General features: G+C 37.8%; 1 protein-coding gene across 1 annotated transcript; it reads left to right on the plus strand.

The window, feature by feature from the left end:
- The first annotated feature begins 10,458 nt into the window (after window positions 1-10,458).
- Window positions 10,459-17,951, plus strand: DEFB118 (defensin beta 118). The gene is given in 3 exon segments (XM_006752351.1): window positions 10,459-10,516; window positions 17,685-17,695; window positions 17,697-17,951. Coding segments are annotated over 3 exon segments (324 nt in total).
- Window positions 17,952-20,240: the final 2,289 nt, after the last annotated feature.

Here is a 20,240-nt window from a genome sequence, read left to right on the forward strand (position 1 = left end):
AATACTTTAAATAGTGAAGGAAAAGAAACATGACCTAGAAATCTTATATTCATTTACACTGCTATTTAAATATAGAAGTATAACAAAAATATTCTCAAGCTAGAGGGCCTAAGAATGTTTGCCACACAAAGACACATTTTGAAAACACTCTTGGAGGAAGAACTCAAATAAAGAAATGAATCCAGGAGAAAGGTGGAAATGATATGAGAGGTAAGAATTATCAATTAGTTTGTAATTTTTTAGTTGATTTGAAAAAAACTAGACTTGGGGGGTATAGACAAAGAAAATGTATCCCATAATTCCCATAAGTTTTAGATAATTAATGTGATTCAGGAGGGGATGGCCAAGGGTCAGTGGAGAGAAAGGCCAGGAATATGAAAACATTGCTGAGGTACTTGCCTTGTTAAAAGTAAGGTATAATTATAGACAAGTTTCAGTAATCAATAAAGATAGATTATCATGGACATGGGCTTCATGTTATTGCTAACAGCATAAGAATAAAAATAAAATGAGCACATTTTAAACCAGCTGGGAAAAAAACCCTTATCTAATCAAAAATAGTAAATAAAAAAACAAGTAGAAAATATAAGATAGCAGAAATAAATCCTAATGTAATTTTAATTACAATTAATGTAAATGAATTAAACTCACTAGATAAAGGCTTAGGCTTTCAAATGAGAAGGGAAGATCAAACAACAGGTAATCTAAAAGACACAGACATGCTTGATCTAAAAAGATATGGATTAAGATACTGAAGTGCCATACCAGGCAAATATAAACTAAAAGAAAGCTGAAGTAGCAATCTTAATATGTGGCAAAGAAGAATTTAAGGCAAAATATATAATAATTGATAAAGAGGCAGGTTATGTACTGGTAAAAGAAATAACTGGGTCATAAGAACCTTTGGCACTTACAATTTCAGCTTCCAGATTTGAAAAACAACAAATCAGAGTGGGAGACAAACCATAAGAGACTCTTAACTCTAGGGAACAAACTGAGGGTTGTTGGAGGGGAGGTGGGTGGGGGGATGGGGTAACCTTAAGGAAGGTACTTGATGCAATGAGCACTGGGTGTTATAGGCAACTCATGAATTACTAAATTCTACCTTTGAAACTAATAATACACCATATGTTAATTAAACTGAATTTAAATTAAAAATTAAAAAAAAGAAAAACAGCAAATGGTGGTACTTCAGAGAGGAATAATTAAGTGAACAATGGCATTTGAAGATCTTTAACCCAATTTTAACACTTAACTGATAACAACACACTGAAGATCTGACCAATGTATTGAATAAACTTAAGCTATTAGATATTTATATTTATATGAGGACATTTCTCTGCCCAACAGAGAGTAAGCTTTGTTTTGAGAACACAAAAATTTTACAAAATTTACAAAAATATCTCACATATATGACCACAAAGAAAGCTACATTAAATCAAATAATATCATAAATATAATATCTCCAATATAACCAATAAAATTGGAAATTGATAATAAAAGAACAGCAAATAACTCATTTGTTTGGAAACCAAACAGCACATTGCTAAATAAACTTTGACCTATATAAGAAATTATATTTGCTAACAACTAAGTCACATGGATATGCCCAGAGTCAAATGGTGGGGCAGATCCCCTCAACCATAATGGAAGAGAATCATGAAATTATAGAGCAAAGGGTGTGGATCCAAAAGAGGGTGAAAATCTGGGGCCTTTTTCACAATTGACCTACCACATGATATTAGAAGTCAGGGTGGGATTACCTTGGGCAGTGAGGGGAATGGGGGAGGAGAGGAATATTAATGGCTGCAGGAAGACATGGAGGGGCTTTCTAGTGCTGATTACATGAGTAGTTTTATGATGATCCATTCAGTTGCACATCAATACTTGGTGCATGTTTCTGGAACGTGTTATGCTTGAGTTAAATTTTTACTTTAAAAACTCAAGCATAAGTTCGTTATATACAGCTTCTAGATTTATGCCTTCTGTAATTTTTATCTAGATTTCCTCCTATTTGTCCTTCTATCCTTTTTTTTTCAATATCCAACCTGATTCCTGAATATCTTCTTTCATTTGAAATGATATGTGGTATCACTAAAGTGTATAGAGGAGCAGATTTCAGCCATTGTTAGTTAAGTATTGGATCAAGTTAAAAAATATTTTTAAAACTATATATGACCCTTTGGGAACTTTTAAGATTGATAATAAAACATCAAGACCCAATGAAATATACAATGATATCAGTTGCATTTATCAATTTTTTAATCTTTCTTAATTAAAATGTGTTATTAGAAAACCTGTTCAGATTCACTTAACAATTAACAGCCAAATTTTGACAGTTTAGGGATAACAAGTGATAATGTCTCAAGGCAAAACTTGTCAATTAAATGTACTCTATCCAATAAAACTTGGGAAATTCTATGTCTCCCCATCTGTTTTCTGTGAAGTGACCAATAGGCCTTTCACAAACATTTCAAAATTAAAAGGAAACGTATTTTCATCTAACTGTGGGGATATTCCATCCTCAGAGTTTCTGTACAATTCTTGGTTTTTGCCCTTCCAGAATTTATTAATGTGTGGACATTTCCTCCAGATATGTTATAGACTGTGTCTATAGGATCCTAGTTCTCCCAATCACCACCATCAGCATCACCTGGGAACTTGTTAGAAATGCAAATTTTTCCAGCTTTATTGAGATATAATTGACATATGATGTTGTGTAAGCTTAAAGTATATAATGTGTTGACTTGATACACTTATAGCAAAATGATAGCCACCACAGAGTTCACTAACATGTCCATCATGTCACATAATTTCCTTTGTGTGTGTGTGTGTGGTGAGAACATTTAAGATCTACTCTCTTAGCAATGTTCAAGTATTTAATTAAGTATTGTTAACTATAATTACCATGCTGTATATTATATCTCCAGAACTTATTTATCTTATAATTGGAAGTTTGTACCCTTTGAACAACATCTCCCCATTTCTCCCACCCGTTGGTAACCGTCATTCTAATCTCTGTTTCTATGAGTTTGATGCTTTTAGATTCCACATATAAGTAAGATCATACAGTATTTGTCTTTCTCTGTCTGACTTATTTCACTTAGCATAATGCTTTCAAGATCCATCCATGTTGTAGCAAATGGCAGGATTTCCTTCTTTCTCATGGCTGAATAATATTCCTCTGTGTGTGTGTGTGTGTGTGTGCATGTGTGTGTATGATCTTTATCCATTCATCTGTTGCTAGACACTTACACTTGTGTATCATGGCTGTTATTTCTATATCTTGGCTGTTGTGGTTAATGATGCAATGAACATAGGAGTACAGATATCTCTTCACAATAGTGGTTTCTCTTCTTCAGATATATACCCAGAATTGGAATTGCTGGATCATATGAGTTCTATTTTTAATTTTGGGGGAAAACCCCATACTGTTTTCCATAGTGGCAATAACAACTTACATCCCCACCAACAGTGCACAAGGATTCCTTTTTCTTCACATCTTCTCTAACACTTGTTATCTCTTATTTTAGTATCCATTCTAACAGGTGTGAAGTGATATCTCACTTTGGTTTTAATTTGCATTTCCCTGATAATTAGTGAAGTGGAGCAACTTTTCAGGTACCTCTTAGCCATTTCAATGTCTTCTTTAGAAAACTGTTTAGGTCCTTTGCTCATTTTTTAACTGGATTGTTGTTTTGTGTTTGTATTTTTTTTTTTTTTGCTACTAAGTTATATGAGTTCTTTATACATTTTGGATATTAACCCCTTACCAATTATATGATCTACAAGTATTTTCTCCCATTCCATAGGTTGCCTTTTCATTTCGTTGATAGTTTCTTTTGCCATGCAGAAGATTTTTCATTTGATGTAATCCTATGTGTTGATTTTTGCTTTTGTTGCTTGGGCTTTTGAAGTCCTATCCAAAAATCATTGCCAAGACCAATGTCAAGGAGATATTTCTCTAGGTTTTATTCTAGGAGTTTTAGAGTGTCGGGTCTTCACTTTCAGTCTTTAATTCATCTTGAGTTCATTTTTGTGATTGGTGTAAGATAAGGGACCAATTTCATTTTTCTGCATATAGACATCCAGTTTCCCCACACCATTTGTTGAAGAGATTATCCTTCCTTCACTGAGTGTTCTTGCCTCCCTTGTCAAACATTAGTTGGCCTTATATGTAGGGATTTATTTCTGGGCTCTCAATTCTATTCCATTATGCCAGTACCATACTGTTTTGATTACTATAGCTTTGTAATATAGTTGAAATCAGGAAGTATGATGCCTCCAGCTTTGTTATTTTTCAGGATTGCCTTGGCTATTTGGGTGTTTTTTTGTGGGGTTTGTTTTGTTGTTGTTGTTGTTGTTGTTTGTGGTCCCATATGAATTTTAGAATTGCTTTTTCTATTTCTGTGAAAAATGCCATTGGTATTTTCTTAATAGAGATTGCATTGAATCTTTAGATGGTTTTGGGTAATGTGGACATTTTAACAGAATTGATTCTTCCAATCTCTGAACACAGGACATCTTTCCATTTACTTGTGTCTTCTTCAATTTCTTTCATCAAAGTCTCATAGTTTTTTAGAAATGCAAATTTTCAAGCCCCATCTCAGACATACTGAATCAGAAATCCTGGGGTGGGGCCAGCAGTCTCTGTCTTAACAAGCCATCTGGGGAGTTGTGATGCATGCTCGAGTGTGAGAATCAGTAATAATCTACTATAGCTGTATTTCTGAAATGGCCAAGTAAAACACTGATTTTTGTTTCATTATTGCCTGTTAGAGCAATTATTTCTGTGGCATTTGTGGATCCGTTCAAGCAGAAACTTCTATACCTGTGGTATGATAAATGCAAATAACTCTGCTGCAACAGAATTCAATTAGCCTACTCTGCTCAGCTAATTTTACATAATCACACAACTTCTTACCAAAAAAAAAAAAAACCAAAAAACTACAGCTCCTGCTGGCTAGCAAGTTCTTTTGATATTGACAATAAGATGCTTGACAATAAGAAATTGACAATAAGAAATATGGTATATATCAAATCTTTTTTGCTTACACAATCTCTCCTACTGAACACAGGGTTATTGTGAAGATTACAAATATAGTCATTCTAATTGTTACAACTATAAGCATCAATATCTTGAGATAATTGACATTCTTTACTCTTTTCAGTCTGCGGGGGCCAAAAATCTTGCTGGATCATAAAAGGACACTGAAGGAAAAACTGCAAATCTGGTGAACAGGTGAAAAAGCCATGTAAAAATGGTGACTATTGCTGCATTCCAAGCAAGACAGATTCTCAACCACACAGACCAACCCAAGCACCTATCAGGAAATGCTGAATTGTAAGCGCTGGTTCAGAAAGAAATGATGTTTTGGAGTATGTACCATTAGCCATCATGAGGCAAACAAAAATTTAGAGTGAAGCAGAAGAAATTTGGGACTTGTCAGGCCCGGGATTGTTAATTCCAGTCTCTCTTTCATGGGTCCATTAAGGCACATGACCTCCTCTCTGCTGTCATTCATCTCTGTCCTTACAAGTCTGGATTAAGACTTTGAGGTGCCCAAAGTACTCACTGACAATACAGTGGTGTTCCACCCTCACCAATATGTAATTCAAAACAAAACAATAATCGATCAATATAATAGAATAAAACTTAGAAAACTTCCAGTGTTTCCCATGAAAATTTCCTCAATAATTTTTTGAAACATCAAATATCAAATTACTTCATCCAAGAAAAACATTTTTCCATTTCTTTTGTACCTGCTTTGCTAGTGTCCCATGTCAAGGTACTATTCTCTCCATCTAGGCCAAAGAGTTTGAAAAGTATCTGGTGAATTCCTTGTTTTATACTTGCCTTCTTGTTCAACATAAGTAGCTCCATAATTTTTTTGACCAACAGCTACCAGGACACTAAGAATTTCTTTATAGAATAGAAGACACTTCAGATAAATGCATCCCATTTATTACTAACTCATCTTTGGTTGTAAACGTCTGTCTGACATAGACCAATGGAACAGAATGGAGACCACAGAATTAAGCCCCCAAATATATGGTCAACAAATATTCAACAAGAGAGCCCCAATGAAGAATATTCAATGGAGAAAGAATAGCGTTTTCATTAAATGGTTCTGGGAAAACTGGGTAACTATCTGTAGAAAAAATGAAATTGGACCCCTATTTTACACCACTCACAAAAATGAACTCAAAATAGGTTAAAGACTGAAATTGAAGACCTGAAACTGTATAACTCCTAGAAGAAAACCAAGGGGGAAAACCCCCTTGAGAGTGGTCTTGGCAATGATTTGTTGGATGTGATACCAAAGTCCAAGCAACAAAATCATAAATCACCAAACAGGACTACATCAAACTAAAACTCTTCTGCACAGCAAAAGAAACTGTCAACAAAATAAAAAGGAAACCTATGAAATGGGAAAGAATATTTGCAAATCATTTATCTGGCAAGGGATTAATATCCAAAATATATGAGGAACATACAACAATTCAGTAGCAAAACAGATTAAGAAATGGGCAAAGGACTTGAACAAAAACATTTTTCCAAAGAAGACATACAAATGGCCAACACATACATGAAAAGGCACTCAATATCACCGACCAACAGGGAAATTTAACTCAAAAACACAATATGAGATCACCTCACACTAACATGGCCATCCCCAAGAAGATAAGAGTTAATAAGGGTTGGTGAGGATCTGGAGAAAAGAGAACCCTTGTGCACTGTTGGTAGGAATGCAACTGTGGAAAACAATATTGAGGTTTCTCAAAACATCTGAAATAGAACTACCATATGATCCAGCAATTCCAATTCTGGGTATGTATTTAAAGGAAATGAAAACAGGATCTCAAAGAGACATCTGTACTTCCATTTTAATTGCAGCGTTGTTCACAGTAGCCAGCATATGGAAGTGAGCAATCTAAGTGTCCATCAATGGACAAGTGGGTAAAGAAGATGTGGTGTATGTATACGATGGAATATTATTCAGCCATAAGAATGAAGGAAGTCCTGCCTTTTGCAAAACATGGATGGACCTTGAGGACGTTATGCTAAGTGAGATAAGTGAGATAGGAAAAGACAAATACTGTATGATATCACCTATATGTGGAATCTAAATAAAAGTCAAATTTTTTAAAAGCAGAAAGTAAAATAGTGGTTACCAGGGGCTGCGGGTTGGGTTACCAGGGGCAGGAGAGATACTGTTTAAGGGCACAAACTTGCAACTAGTAGGTAAATATTAAGTCCTGGAGATTTAATGCACAATATAGTGAATATAGACAACAGTATTGTATTATAGCCATCAAACTTGATAAGAGACTAGATTTTAACTAGTTCCACCAAAAAAAGGAAATTATGTGACATGATAGAGGTGCTATCACTAAAATGGCAATCATATTACACAATATATAAATGTATCAAATCAACATGTTCTACACCTTACATTTACACAATATTATATGTCACGTATTTCAGTTAAAAATAAAATAACCACTCCTCTAAATAAATAAATAAACAGACAAAAAAGCCTTCTGTCTGATACCCTGCCCTAGAATGCAGCTGGGCCAGAGGAACGCTCTGAGGAATCCTTCTGTCTCCTTTGCTTAAGGGCTAGATGACAAAGACAACCCTGCTGATTTGCAAGCTCCATGGACTTCTTTTCTTCTCTTTTTTTTAAAATAGATTTTTTAATGTTTTATTTATTTACTCTCTACAGCCAACATGGAGCTCAAACTCACAACCCCGAGATCAAGAGCCGCATGCTCCTATGACCGAGCCAGCCAGTCATCCCTTCATGGGCTTATTTTCTTGACCCAAGATCTGATCATATTTGGCAATCCAAGGGCCTATCCAGGAGGTAGCTGAACCCTACATGATAATATTTACTTTCCTGAGGATATGTGTGTGAGGAGAGGAGGAGAGGAGAGGAGGACCTAGAAAAGTACAAGAAAAAAAAAATCTCAAATAAATGCTCCAGTATAAGCACCATTGAGAGGACAGAGCTCAAGATCAGTTCCACTGCATACCTTTTTGTTACCTCTTTCAAGAGGTCCATTCCAAAGGACCACGTAGAAGTCCTTGAGGACTCCATATTGGTTTTGATCTTTGCACAACTCCACCTTCTTGGTGACTCAACAAGGTGAGGAGCCTTGAGCTCCCCATCATGGTTTGATAATCTCAGGTTTTGGGAACTTGTAAGAAAATCTTATCCTGAACAAGAAGAGCTTATAACAGCAAGCACAGTTAAACCCAGACTATTGGCCAGAGTCTTGCAGAAAGTTCCCAGCCAAGTATCCCTTATCCAACCAGTTTTTGTTCTAAATAATTATGAGCTACCTGCTGATACCATTCTCTCTAAACTTCAGATGTTACAATATCAGGAGCTCTATTTTCCTTCTTGGGAATTTAACAACTAAATTTGAATTCTAAGAATAAAACGCTACTCAAACCTAGCAGCACTAAAACAAAACAAAACCCCTGTGACATAGATACTAGTCCTATCACATTTTGTAGATGAGAAAACTAAGGCCAAAAAAGGGCTAATTTCATTAATTTATTCAACAAATATTTTCTAAATAGCGATTTTATTGAAAGACATGTGGTTGACACTGGAGCTATAATGCTGAAGATGACAGGCTTGTTACCTGATCTGATGAAGCTTATGGTCTAGCAAAGAAAGTGGAAAATAAACAAGCGAAAACATACATAATTTGTGATTGCTAATACAAATGAAATAAGAAAGGCACTCAGACCAAATGACAACTTGAATAGGAGGGCCTCTCCTATTCAGTTATGAGTATTCAGAGAAATCCCTTCTGAGAATGTGACATTCAATGACATTGGGGCAGACTATGAATTGGGGTGGGGTAATTCAGATGTTCCTGCTTTTCTTTTTTTTTTTAAGATTTTATTTATTTATTTGACAGAGAGAGAGAGAGCACAAGCAGGGAGAGCAGCAGAGGGAGAGGGAGAGCTGAGTAGGGAGCCTGATGTGAGGTTCGATCCCAGGACCCTAGAATCATGACCTGAGCCGAAGGCAGCCACTTAACCAACTGAGCCACCTGGGCACCCCTGTTTCTGCTTTTCTGTAGCAGGATGAAGAATGGTTTTCTCAAAGCCTTCCATTTGGAAAGGGTCAAGGATCTCTTCATCATCAGGACATGGAGACACACCATTCATAACATTTAAAACGTAAGTTTTTTATGCTTGGATGGAACCAGAAGAGCTATTCTTTATCCTATGTAGAAATTTCTCCTATTCCATCACTTAACCTCAGCTTGACCAAGTCAGTTACAGAATACCCTTGACCTCTCTGGGCAGCCAGGTCCTAGTAAGGGAGTTCAGCCTGTTAGAACATACTAAACTAAAATTAATTTGGAAATAGCCCATCACCATCCTGGGCACTCCACACAGGGTCATCCAAGAAGAGAACAGTTTTTTTTTTATCCACATGCCAGCCCTGTAAATTCCTGCAGACTGTTCTCCTGCAGGTATGGTCATTGATCCTAGTAGAATCCGCAACCCCTTCTAAAGCTCTACAGGGACTTTTAGGGCCAAGTAAACAAGAGGAAGCAAGAGTCGATGTGGTGTGAAAATGCAACTCTGAGGAAGCAGGATAAAGCTGGTCGACTGTAGGGGTCACATCAAGGTTCTGTATCCCAAAGGCAGATCTGAATGTCAAGGCCTTCATGGATGACTCCAGGACCTCCAATGGCCTCCAGGGTGCCCTTGTCAAAAGTAACATCCCAAATTACTGTGGATCTGCCTTGGGTAAGGAGCCTTTCTGATAACATTGGATATCCCCCTTTGAGTCCTATTACAAATTATCTCCCCCAAATTCTTCAGCAAGCCAGCTCCATTATCTTGGGCAAGTCACTTCCCCTGTTGGGCACATATGTAAGTGAAGAATTTGGACTATAGATTAGCATGTGTTTGTTACCGTTTATTTCCACCAACCTTCACTGAGAATATGCTTTGTGCCTTGGGGGGTTCAAAAATGAAAGACACAATCCTTATTCTCAGCAATCTCACAGTCTAGCATGGGGAGACAAACAAGTAAACAGTTCAAATGCGGGCTTATGCTAGCGTGAGCAGGACTGTGAGCAGAGAAGGCAGGACCCTGATGAGAGGCCTGGGGAAGCCAGGGAAGATGGCTTGGTATGCAAGTCCTCCCTTTACATGTCCCCAGTCACTTCCTAAAAGTTTGTGACTTATAATCTTCTGCATGCTCTCCCAGTGCCTATAACAGATGCTCAATCAATGCACCAGCCAACAGACTGATGTTCTATATGGATTAGCTTTTACATATCTGTCCATATGTGTCCAGTTCAGTGCCCCATCCATCTGCCCCCACTCCAGAGAGTCCAATAAAACTCTAGATCAGATTTGAACTGCACCAAGTGTTCTGGACTCCTGGATCCACTGCCTCCTACTTCCCAAGGACCATGAGACTCCTGCTCCTGGCTTTTTCTACCCTTGTGTTCCCACCACAAGTGATCCCAGGTAATCAGAACCCAGGAAGGTTGCAAAAATGGAGGTGGGATGGGCTCTGGACCATGGAGTGTCCAACATGGTACTGTACCCCCCAACCTGGGCAGCTCCATGGCCCCCACATTGGGCCCATGTCCCTGGCAGGGGTAGAACCTAAGAGTAGAACAAGTTGTCCTCAATAGACAGGGGCAACCACAACATCCAGAGTTGTCTTGGGTTCTCTATTCCAAGTTGCCACCTAAGGAACCAGATGAGAGCTTGATGCACATCAGTTCTCTTTCCAGTTAGTGTCAGCTTGAAAATGACTCCAAAGCCCTCTTTCCTATGGTTTTTTGGCTCTAAAAGTCCTGAGATAGATTTAAATGAGGTTCTTTCTTTTTTTCTAATATTCTGGAATTTGGTGAACAGGTCAGAAAATATCTGCAGAGCTGTTATGTGAAAAATAGAATTGACTTTCCTTCTCCCTTTGACAGTGAAAGCCCAGGCTTTTAGTAATCACTGCTTTTAAAAGTCTACCTAAAATCATCAACAGAACTTTGCAATTGCTACTAAAGAGGACTTAAATTTCCTTACTCAAAGTACCCTGCTTTCTCCTTTGTTATTTCTCTCTCAAGGTACATTTTGATGTATGCACAGAATCATATAAAAAGGAATCTAAACATTTCTGTCTTATAAAAAAAGTAAACATACTGTGTATAGTATAATGATTCAACAATTCTATACATTGCTCAATGCTCATCATGATAAGTACTCTTAAACCCCTTCACCTATTTCACCCATCCCTCACCCCTTCTCCCCTCTGATAACCAACAAGCCATCAGTTTCTTCTCTACAGTTAGAGTCCGGTTTTTTGTTTGTCTCTCTTTTCTTTGTTCATTTGTTTTGTTTCTTAAATTCCACATATAAGCGAAATCATATGGTATTTCCCTTTCTCTGACTTATTTCACTTAGCATTATTATAATTGAATAAAAAAAGAAATTAAAAAAAGCAAAAAGTAAACATACTATATCCAAGGCTATGCAGCATTCTCTTGTTCACTTAATAGTATTTTGGGATTATCTTTCTATATCATCACCAAAAGATCTACCTCATTCTTTGTAAAGTTGTGAAATCCCACTGTAAGATAATCCCACTGATAAGATAGTCACTTGATAATTTCCTAATTTTCTATAACAACACATCAGTGATCATACTTGTATAAGTATCTTTACATATTCGGACAAGGATTTATATGAATAGATTCCTGGGAGTCAAATGGCCAGGTTAAAGGTCAGTGTAAAATATTTTATTCCTTGAATTCCTCCCTTATGTACCTCTTACGACACTGCCTGTAAAAAATTGCTAGCTATTAGGATTTGAGTAATTCTCCAGCCTCAATTCCACACACAATCGGGGACAATTCCATATGGTCCACATGGAACCAATTGTGTCTGCTTTGAGCTTGGTAAGGGTGGTGAGACTAGGAAAAAGACAGATGTGAAAGATTTGGTAAAAGCAATCCATGAATCATGGGAACTCAGAGAATGTGGGGAGTGAAGGAAATATTACATGTTCTGGGGTTTTAAGTCTGAGGGTTCTGGTAAGAGATAGAAACTTGAAGCCATCCCCTTGAAGGAATAGTTGAGATGATGAAAGAAGCATAAAGTCTTCATGTTTTATCTTGGACAACTCCTAAGTTTAAGGAACAAGAATAAAAATCAGTGACATTTATACAAGCAGGGAAATCTCCCCACCTCTCACCAGCAGCGCACCAGGGTCACCATATCACCATAATCCCTCCAACACTCACATTATTTTTACCGGTCTCATGGGTATAAAGTAATACCACACCATTGTTTTAATTTGCATTTCTCTTATCCTGTGATCAAAATACATGAATGACTTTCTTTCAGTGACCTGCAAGACCCTCTGTGATCTCAACCTCCATTATATTTCTCCAATTACTCTCCATCTAACTTACTCTGTAGACAGCATCACTACCTTATGGTTTTCCCAAAACTTCAGGATAGACCCTCCCTCTGGGCCTTTGTACTTGCTGCTTCCTCTGCCTGGTACACCAACCCGTTCCCACAGTTAGTCTCAAAGCTCCCTCTTTCATATCCTCTCCATGAAGTCTTTTACTACTTCCCTTCCAGTCACACACTTCCTGCCCACCCCTCCCTGCTTCACCACTCTCCATAATGCTTATCATCTGTATTTAACTATATCTAAATAAAGTATCACTTTCTTCTCTTACTCACTGTCTTACTTATTGTCTCCTGAAAAGACTGATATCTCCATGAGAGCATGACTTTTAGTTTATTTTGTTAATGGATGTATCCTCCTGTATCTTGAACTGCGTCTGATATGTAGTCAACACTTAACAAACATTTGTTGAATGAGTGAATAAGTGACTCTTTCCACTTCAATTAATTGCCTATTCATAGCATTTGCCCATTATTTCTTCTGAGCAGGTGATACTTTCTTGCTGATCTGCAGGAATTCTTTATCTTTGATATTATTTCCCAGTCAGCTTTAGTCACTGGGTATTTTATCCCCCAAACTGTCATCTACCTAAGACTTTTGCCCATGATATGTCATTCATTGAACAGAAATACTTAATTCTGGTATAATCAAATTCAACAATTTTTTTGCTTTGTGGGTTATGCTCAGTGATTTTATTAAAGAAGTCTTCCCCATTCTTATGTCTCAAAGAGAATCTCTGACATTATTTTCTTTTCTTTAAATTTTTTATTTAAATTCAATTTAATTAACATACACTGTATTTTAGTTTCAGGGGTAGAATTTAGTGATTTATCAGTTGCGTATAACACCCGGTGCTCATTACATCAAGCACCCTCCTTAATGCCCATCACCCAATTACCCCAACCCCCCACCCACTTACCCTCCAGCAACCCGCAGTTTGTTTCGTATAGTTAAGAGTCTCTTGGGACGCTTAAGTGTCTGCTTTCGGCTCAGGTCATGATCCCAAGGGTTCTGGGATCAAGCCCCACATTGGGCTCCTTGCTCAATGGGGAACCTGCTTCTCCCTCTGCCTGCCACTCCCCTTGCTTGTGTTCTCTCTCTCTCTCTAATAATAAATAAATAAATAAATAAATAAATAAATAAATAAATAAATAAAATCTTTTTTAAGAAGAGTCTCTTATGGTTTGCCTCCCTCTCTGTTTTCATCTTATTTTATTTTTCCTTCCCTTCCCCTATGTTCATCTGTTTTGTTTCTTAAATTCCACATGAGTGAAATCATATGGTATTTATCTTTCTCTGACTGATTTATTTCACTTAGCATAATACCCTCTAGTTCCATTCACATTGTTGCAAATGGCAAGATTTCATTCTTTTTGATGACTGAGTAATATTTCATTGTGTATATATACCACATCTTCTTTACCCATTCATCTGTCAATGGACTCTGGGCTCTTTCCATAGTTTGACTACTGTAGACATTATTTAGGATGCCAGTGCCCCTTCAAATCACTATGTTTGTGTTCCTTGGATAAATGCTTAGTAGTGCAATTGCTGGTTCACAGGGTAACTCTATTTTTAACTTTTTGAGGAACCCCCATACTGTTTTCCAGAGTGGCTGTACCAGTTTGTATTCCCACCAACAGTGTAAGAGGGTTCCCCTCTCTCCCCATCCTCACCAACATCTGTCGTTTCCTGAGTTGTTCATTTTAGCCATTCTGACCAGTGTGAGGTGGTATCTCATTGTGGTTTTGATTTGTATTTCCCTGATGCCAAGTGATGTTGAGCTCTGATATTATTTTCGAATAACTTTTTTGCTATGCCTTTCACATTCAGTCCTTCAAGACACAAGATGAAATGTGTAAATTCACTTTGTATTTTTCTCATGGAGTGAGCCAGTTTTCCCACCACTATATGCTGAATAATCTATGCTTTCTCCATAGAGCCATAGTCTAATTGTTACCGCATATTAAGTTCCCCATGTAAGCATGTACCTATTTCAGCTGCCTATTCTGTTCTATTGGTCTATTTGTTCTTTTGACAATACTATATTTTTTGTAATACCTTGGCTTTCTAATTTGTCAGTGTCTAGAAGGGCAAGCTTTTGTCTTGCTTTTTATTTTTTTAAGTAATCTTAGCTATTGGTGGCCTTTATTCTTCATTATAAATCTTAAAGTAAAATAATCAAGTCTCCCAAAACTCCCACTGGGATTTTGATTAAGAATGCATTAAATTTGGGGCGCCTGGGTGGCTCAGTTGGTTAAGCGACTGCCTTCGGCTCGGGTCATGATCCTGGAGTCCCGGGATCGAGTCCCACATCGGGCTCCCTGCTCAGCGGGGGGTCTGCTTCCCCCTCTGCCCTCTTCCCTCTCGTGCTCTCTGTCTCTCATTCTCTCTCTCTCTCTCAAATAAATAAATAAAATCTTAAAAAAAAAAAGAATGCATTAAATTTATGGATTAATTTAGGGGCAAGTGAATCTTTATGATAATTAAGTCATTCCATCCAAGATCACATCTGCTGTTTGAGTTTTAAAATACATCCCACTGGGGCGCCTGGGCGGCTCACTAGTCGTTAAGCGTCTACCTTCGGCTCAGGTCATGATCCCAGAGTCCTGAGATCGAGCCCCGCATTGGGCACCCTGCTCCGCGGGAAGCCTGCTTCTCCCGCTCCCACTCCCCCTGCTTGTGTTCCCTCTCTCGCTGTGTCTCTCTCTGTCAAATAAATAAATAAAATATTTTTAAAAATAAAATAAAATACATCCCATAGAGGTCTTGAGTATTCTTCATTTAAAACAAGATACTTCATAGCTATGTTATATATTTATTATACTTTTTAGTTAGTTATGGTTGGTGTAGAGAAGTGCTATTGATTCTTGTAAATCAGTGTAACCATTAATTTAAGTTTGTTGATTCCTTTTTATATTATAATCATGACTGCTAGAATGGATGACAATCTTATCTTTCCTTCCAATCCTAATACTCTTGTTTTGGTTTTGATTTTGGTTGTTTTTTTTTCCCCCTTTAAGCACTGACCAGGTCTACCACTATTATTTTAAACAATAGCAATAATAGCACGTTTGTTTTCCTGACCTCAACAGGAATGAATTTCTCCATGAGATAATATTAGCTCTAGAATTTGATACATAAGCTTCACCAAATCAAAGAAATTCCCTCTATTCCCCACTTTGCCTAGAGTTTTCATTATAAGTAAGCATTGAACTCTATCAAATCATTTTTCTGCGTCAAAAAAAGTAGCTCTATTATTTATCTCTTTAATTCTACACAGGCAGTAAGTTTCATTGACAAATTGATAGATTTTCTAAGTTGGATGATATTTTGCAGTTGGAGTTATATCCTACATGATCATGATGTATTTTAATACACTACTGAATTCAGTTAGCTAATACTTTAATTAGGATATTTTTGAGTCTCTATTTGTAAACAAAATGGACTTATAATTCTTTTTCCCTCCTGTTTTCTGGAATATTTTATATAAGATAATACTTAGATTGATCTTCTGTGAAACTAGGAGAACTCCCCTTTAAAATCAGGATAGCAGTGTAATTCACAATTGCCAAAAGGTAGAAGCAACCAGAATGTCCACTGACAGATGAAAGGACAAACAAAATGTGGTGTGCACATGCAATGGAATAATACTCAGCCTTAAAAAGGAAGGGCATTTTGACACAGGCTACAGTGCGAATGAGCACTAAAGTCAAAATGCTAAGTGAGATAGCCAGTCACAAGAGGACAGATACCATATGAGTCCTCTGGTGTGAGGTACCTACAGTAGTCAGATTCAGAGAGACGGAAAGTAGCATGATGGTTGTCACGGGGATGGGAGGTAACTTTTTATCAGGTACAGAGTTTCAGTGTTGCAGTGAAGGGAGAGATGGTGGGGATGGTAATGCAGCAATGTGAATGTGCATAATGCCTCTGAACTATACACCCCTAAATGGTTAAGGTGGTACATTTTATACTCTATGTATTTTACCAAAATTTAAAAAATCATCCAGGGCTGAGGCTTTGGGGAAGAAGAGGTTTCTCATTGTTAGTTATTTTAATTTCTTAACACTCATTGATTTATTCAAGTTTTTATGTCTTACCTGTGCCATCCCTGGAATATTTTTCAGGATTTACCCCCATTGCATCTGGGTTTTCAATTTTATTGGTATATAGTTGTTGATAGTTCTCTTCTGTTATTTTCAATATGGTGTATCTGTTTTGATGTCACCATTTCACTATAGCTGTCATTTTTGATGTCTTCCCTTTTTTCCTAATCAGTCTCTCCAGAAGTTTTCTGATCTCATTTCTTCTGACTTAATTATTTCTGACTTTATTTTACTATTCTTCTAATCTAAGTTGCATTTTCACCATATTATTTAATTTCTAAATACATGAAATTTTTCATTCTAATATGGCATTTGGTTGGAAAACACAGAATGTACAAACATTAACACTGTTGAATTAAATTAATACACTATTGAATATTAAACGCATGAAATTCACATGAGGTTTTTTTACAGCCTGAAACTTAGCTCCAAAAAATGTAATCCTTGGAGCAGCAGTTCTGACATCACCTAGAGGATTGTTAGAAAAGCAGAAACTCAGACCCTGCCCCACCGACTGAATCAGAATCTACATGTTAACAAGATCACTACATGATTCATATGCACATTACAAAATTGAAGAAGCAAACAAAGCATCTCACTTAGGAATACCTACACTATTCTAAGTATTTAGTAACGTTCTACTTCTTAATGAGAATGCAGGCACCTGGGTATTCATTTTATTGTTACTAGTATGTTCTATATATTCATTTGAATATATAAAGTAATTAACCACATGGGGTATGACCAATGCAAATAACTCAAACAACAGTGACAACAAGATGAACTTTCTTTATGTGGATAGCTTCACACAGGCCCAGGTAGCTTCATTATAATAAGCTCCAATTCCTTGTGACTAGCAAGTTTCTTTTCATTTATGGTAAGATTCATCTCACTTTCAGAAAAGTTAAAAAATGGGCACATAAGAGGTTGGGAAAAGATACTTTTAGAAACGTGGTATTTACCAGGCCTGAGCTGGGAGTCTTAAAGCCAGAATCTAATTATGACCCATGATGTCGTTATGGGATGCCAAAGAAACAGTCAGTCATGCTTGTAAAACTGAGAGCATCAGTAGCCTAAAATAATGGTCTCTCCTTGTGTTATTTAGCCTATGGTGGTGGAAAAAAAATGCTGGCACAAATCCGGATACTGCAGGAAAACCTGCAGAGTTGACAAAGTGATAAAAACAGTATGTCAACATTATCAGTTCTGCTGTGTTCCAAACCAGAAAGTTCCTATCACTTCTCCCACACCCATACCTAATTTTCAAACAGATATTATTGATATCCTGGTAACAAGTCTTACTACACCTAGCTTTGAAATAAGCACCGAGAATAAAGAAGATGAAAAGTCTGACTCGGAACTGGAAACGTAGATCTTTCTCTGAGAGATTCATCAAAGCTCATGACTTCCTCTTGGCTTCCTCTTGGTCGCTCAGCCCCGTCCTCAGAGGGATGGACTAAGTCATATCAATAAAACACTAAAAATACCACAGTGATCCACCCACCGTCAGTGTGTAATTCTAGATAAAAACAGCTGTGTAAATAAGTCTGAAAATTGTCAGTACTTCCAACAATAAACTCCTCGGGCTTTTCCCAAAATTTCAAATTATTTGCACAACCAGTTTTAACCCATTTTTAGTGTCCCTTGTTTGCTGGTGACCTATGCACAGCCTTAAGCACTTAGTTAAGTATTCCAACCCTGATCTTTCCATTGTCCTGTCTTCTCAACAAGTGCTTTGGTATATACTAGAGACATCCCTTGTGTTCGTCCTGCCTCTTGATAGCAGCAAAAATTGTCACAATCAAAATTCCAAATCGTTGCATTTGTAAGAGTAGCTTCTAGGACACTAAAGCCTTTCTTTACAACAGCAGACACCTCAGGTGAAAGCATCCATTTCACTACTCACTAACTTTGGCCCTAAAGCCCTATATTACCAACTCACTGTAGGAAAACGGCTGGCCCAGTGTAAGCTGTGAGGACTCCTTTTTGCTCCAATTGCTTCAAGGTTGGGAATAGAAGCTGTTGAAAGGCTGGCTTCATAAGCCCATTTCCTGATGGGTCATTTTGTCCACTTGGTTATTGAGAGCTTTATTTATCTCCCTCTGATGGCATAAAAATATCTACACACCCTGTCCCCTTTCAGAGAGGCCCACCCACATAACCACCACACACTTCATTTTCACCTAACTTCTAATCTTGTTCTAAGACACTGACTAGTCCACCAGTCAATCCATTATCACTGTCCATGAATCACTATGGATCCACACCTTGGACCATCCCTCCTTCTACAGAAAGGATTTCCCTTACTCACTGTGCAATTTCAGGACCACTTCTAAATCAGGCTATAATGCATCACTTCTGGCCAGTGCTAGCATATGGTGTAAGCCACTCCGCAGACCTGGCTTTCCTTTTCCTCCTTTGTTCTCTACACATAACAATTCTCTGTGACATCATTAGTGTGTGATGAAGGAGAGCCAGTAAAACACAGGCATCTAAACCACCTGCTCCTACAGTTTATTTATACCTTCCAGATCTACTGAGTCTCTGATCTGAATATACCGTTTCCACCCAGCACTGGAATGCTTCTTCACAAGGGTCAGGTAATACCCACGTGATGATGGAAAATTCAAATCTCATGAATTTATTTTTTCAAATTACTCTTAAAATTATTGTTTCTAATAATTCTGATACTTGAAGTCCTTGAAGTCTGGATCTCTGGTCTGCAGTTTCAACTGGCCTAAATTCATAGTGCCTTATGTCCTTGTGGTCTTTGTGATTTGGGGCTCTGAGCTATGCATTTTCCTTGGAACTTAATCTGAGTATATTAGTTGAGTCATGACTTAAAGGTCTGTTCCTTCATTTGTTTCTGTCACACATCTTTGCCACTACTACTTTGGGACAACTTTAAGCTAAATCATCAGCTTGATTTTTTTTTTTCCGGACCATCCATATACCAAGAAACTATGTGAGAGGGGCGCCTGGCTGGTTCAGTCAGAAGAGTGTGCGACTCTTGATCTTGGGGTCATGAGTTCGAGCCCCACATTGGGTGCAGAAATTACTTAAATAAATGTTTGTATAGTTTTTATTTATTTATTTGCCAGAGGGAGAGAGAGCACAAGCAGGGGGAGCGGCAGGCAGAGGGAGAAGCAGGCTCCCCGCTGAGCAAGGAGCCGGATGCTGGACTCTATCCCAGGACCCTGGGGTCATGACCTGAGCGGAAGGCAGACACTTAACCGACTGAGCTGCCCAGGAGCTCCAGCTCTCTCTTTTTAAAAAAATTTATTGGGACGCCTGGGTGGCTTAGTCGGCTAAGCGTCTGCTTCCGCTCAGTCATGATCTCAGGGTCCTGGGATGGAGTCCCAGCATCAGGTTCCCTGCTCAGTGGGGAGTCTGCTTCTCCCTCTACCTCCTGCTCCCCCCAACTCGTGTGCTCACTCTCTTGTGCTCTCTCACATGCACTCATGCTCTCTTTCTCTCAAATAAATACATAAAATCCTTTTTTTAAAAAAAAGAATATTAATGAAGTCCCAATAGTTCATTTTTGCCCTTGCTTCCCTTGCCTTTGGCGATGTTTCTAGGAAGAAGTTGCTTTGGCTGAGGTCAAAGAGGTTGCTGCCTGTGTTCTCCTTTAGGATTTTGATGGACTCCTGTCTCACATTGA

The sequence above is a fragment of the Leptonychotes weddellii genome, chromosome 10, assembly GCF_054177405.1.
Source record: "Leptonychotes weddellii isolate Sample4059 chromosome 10, ASM5417740v2, whole genome shotgun sequence".
In the NCBI taxonomy this organism is placed as follows: Eukaryota; Metazoa; Chordata; class Mammalia; order Carnivora; family Phocidae; genus Leptonychotes; species Leptonychotes weddellii.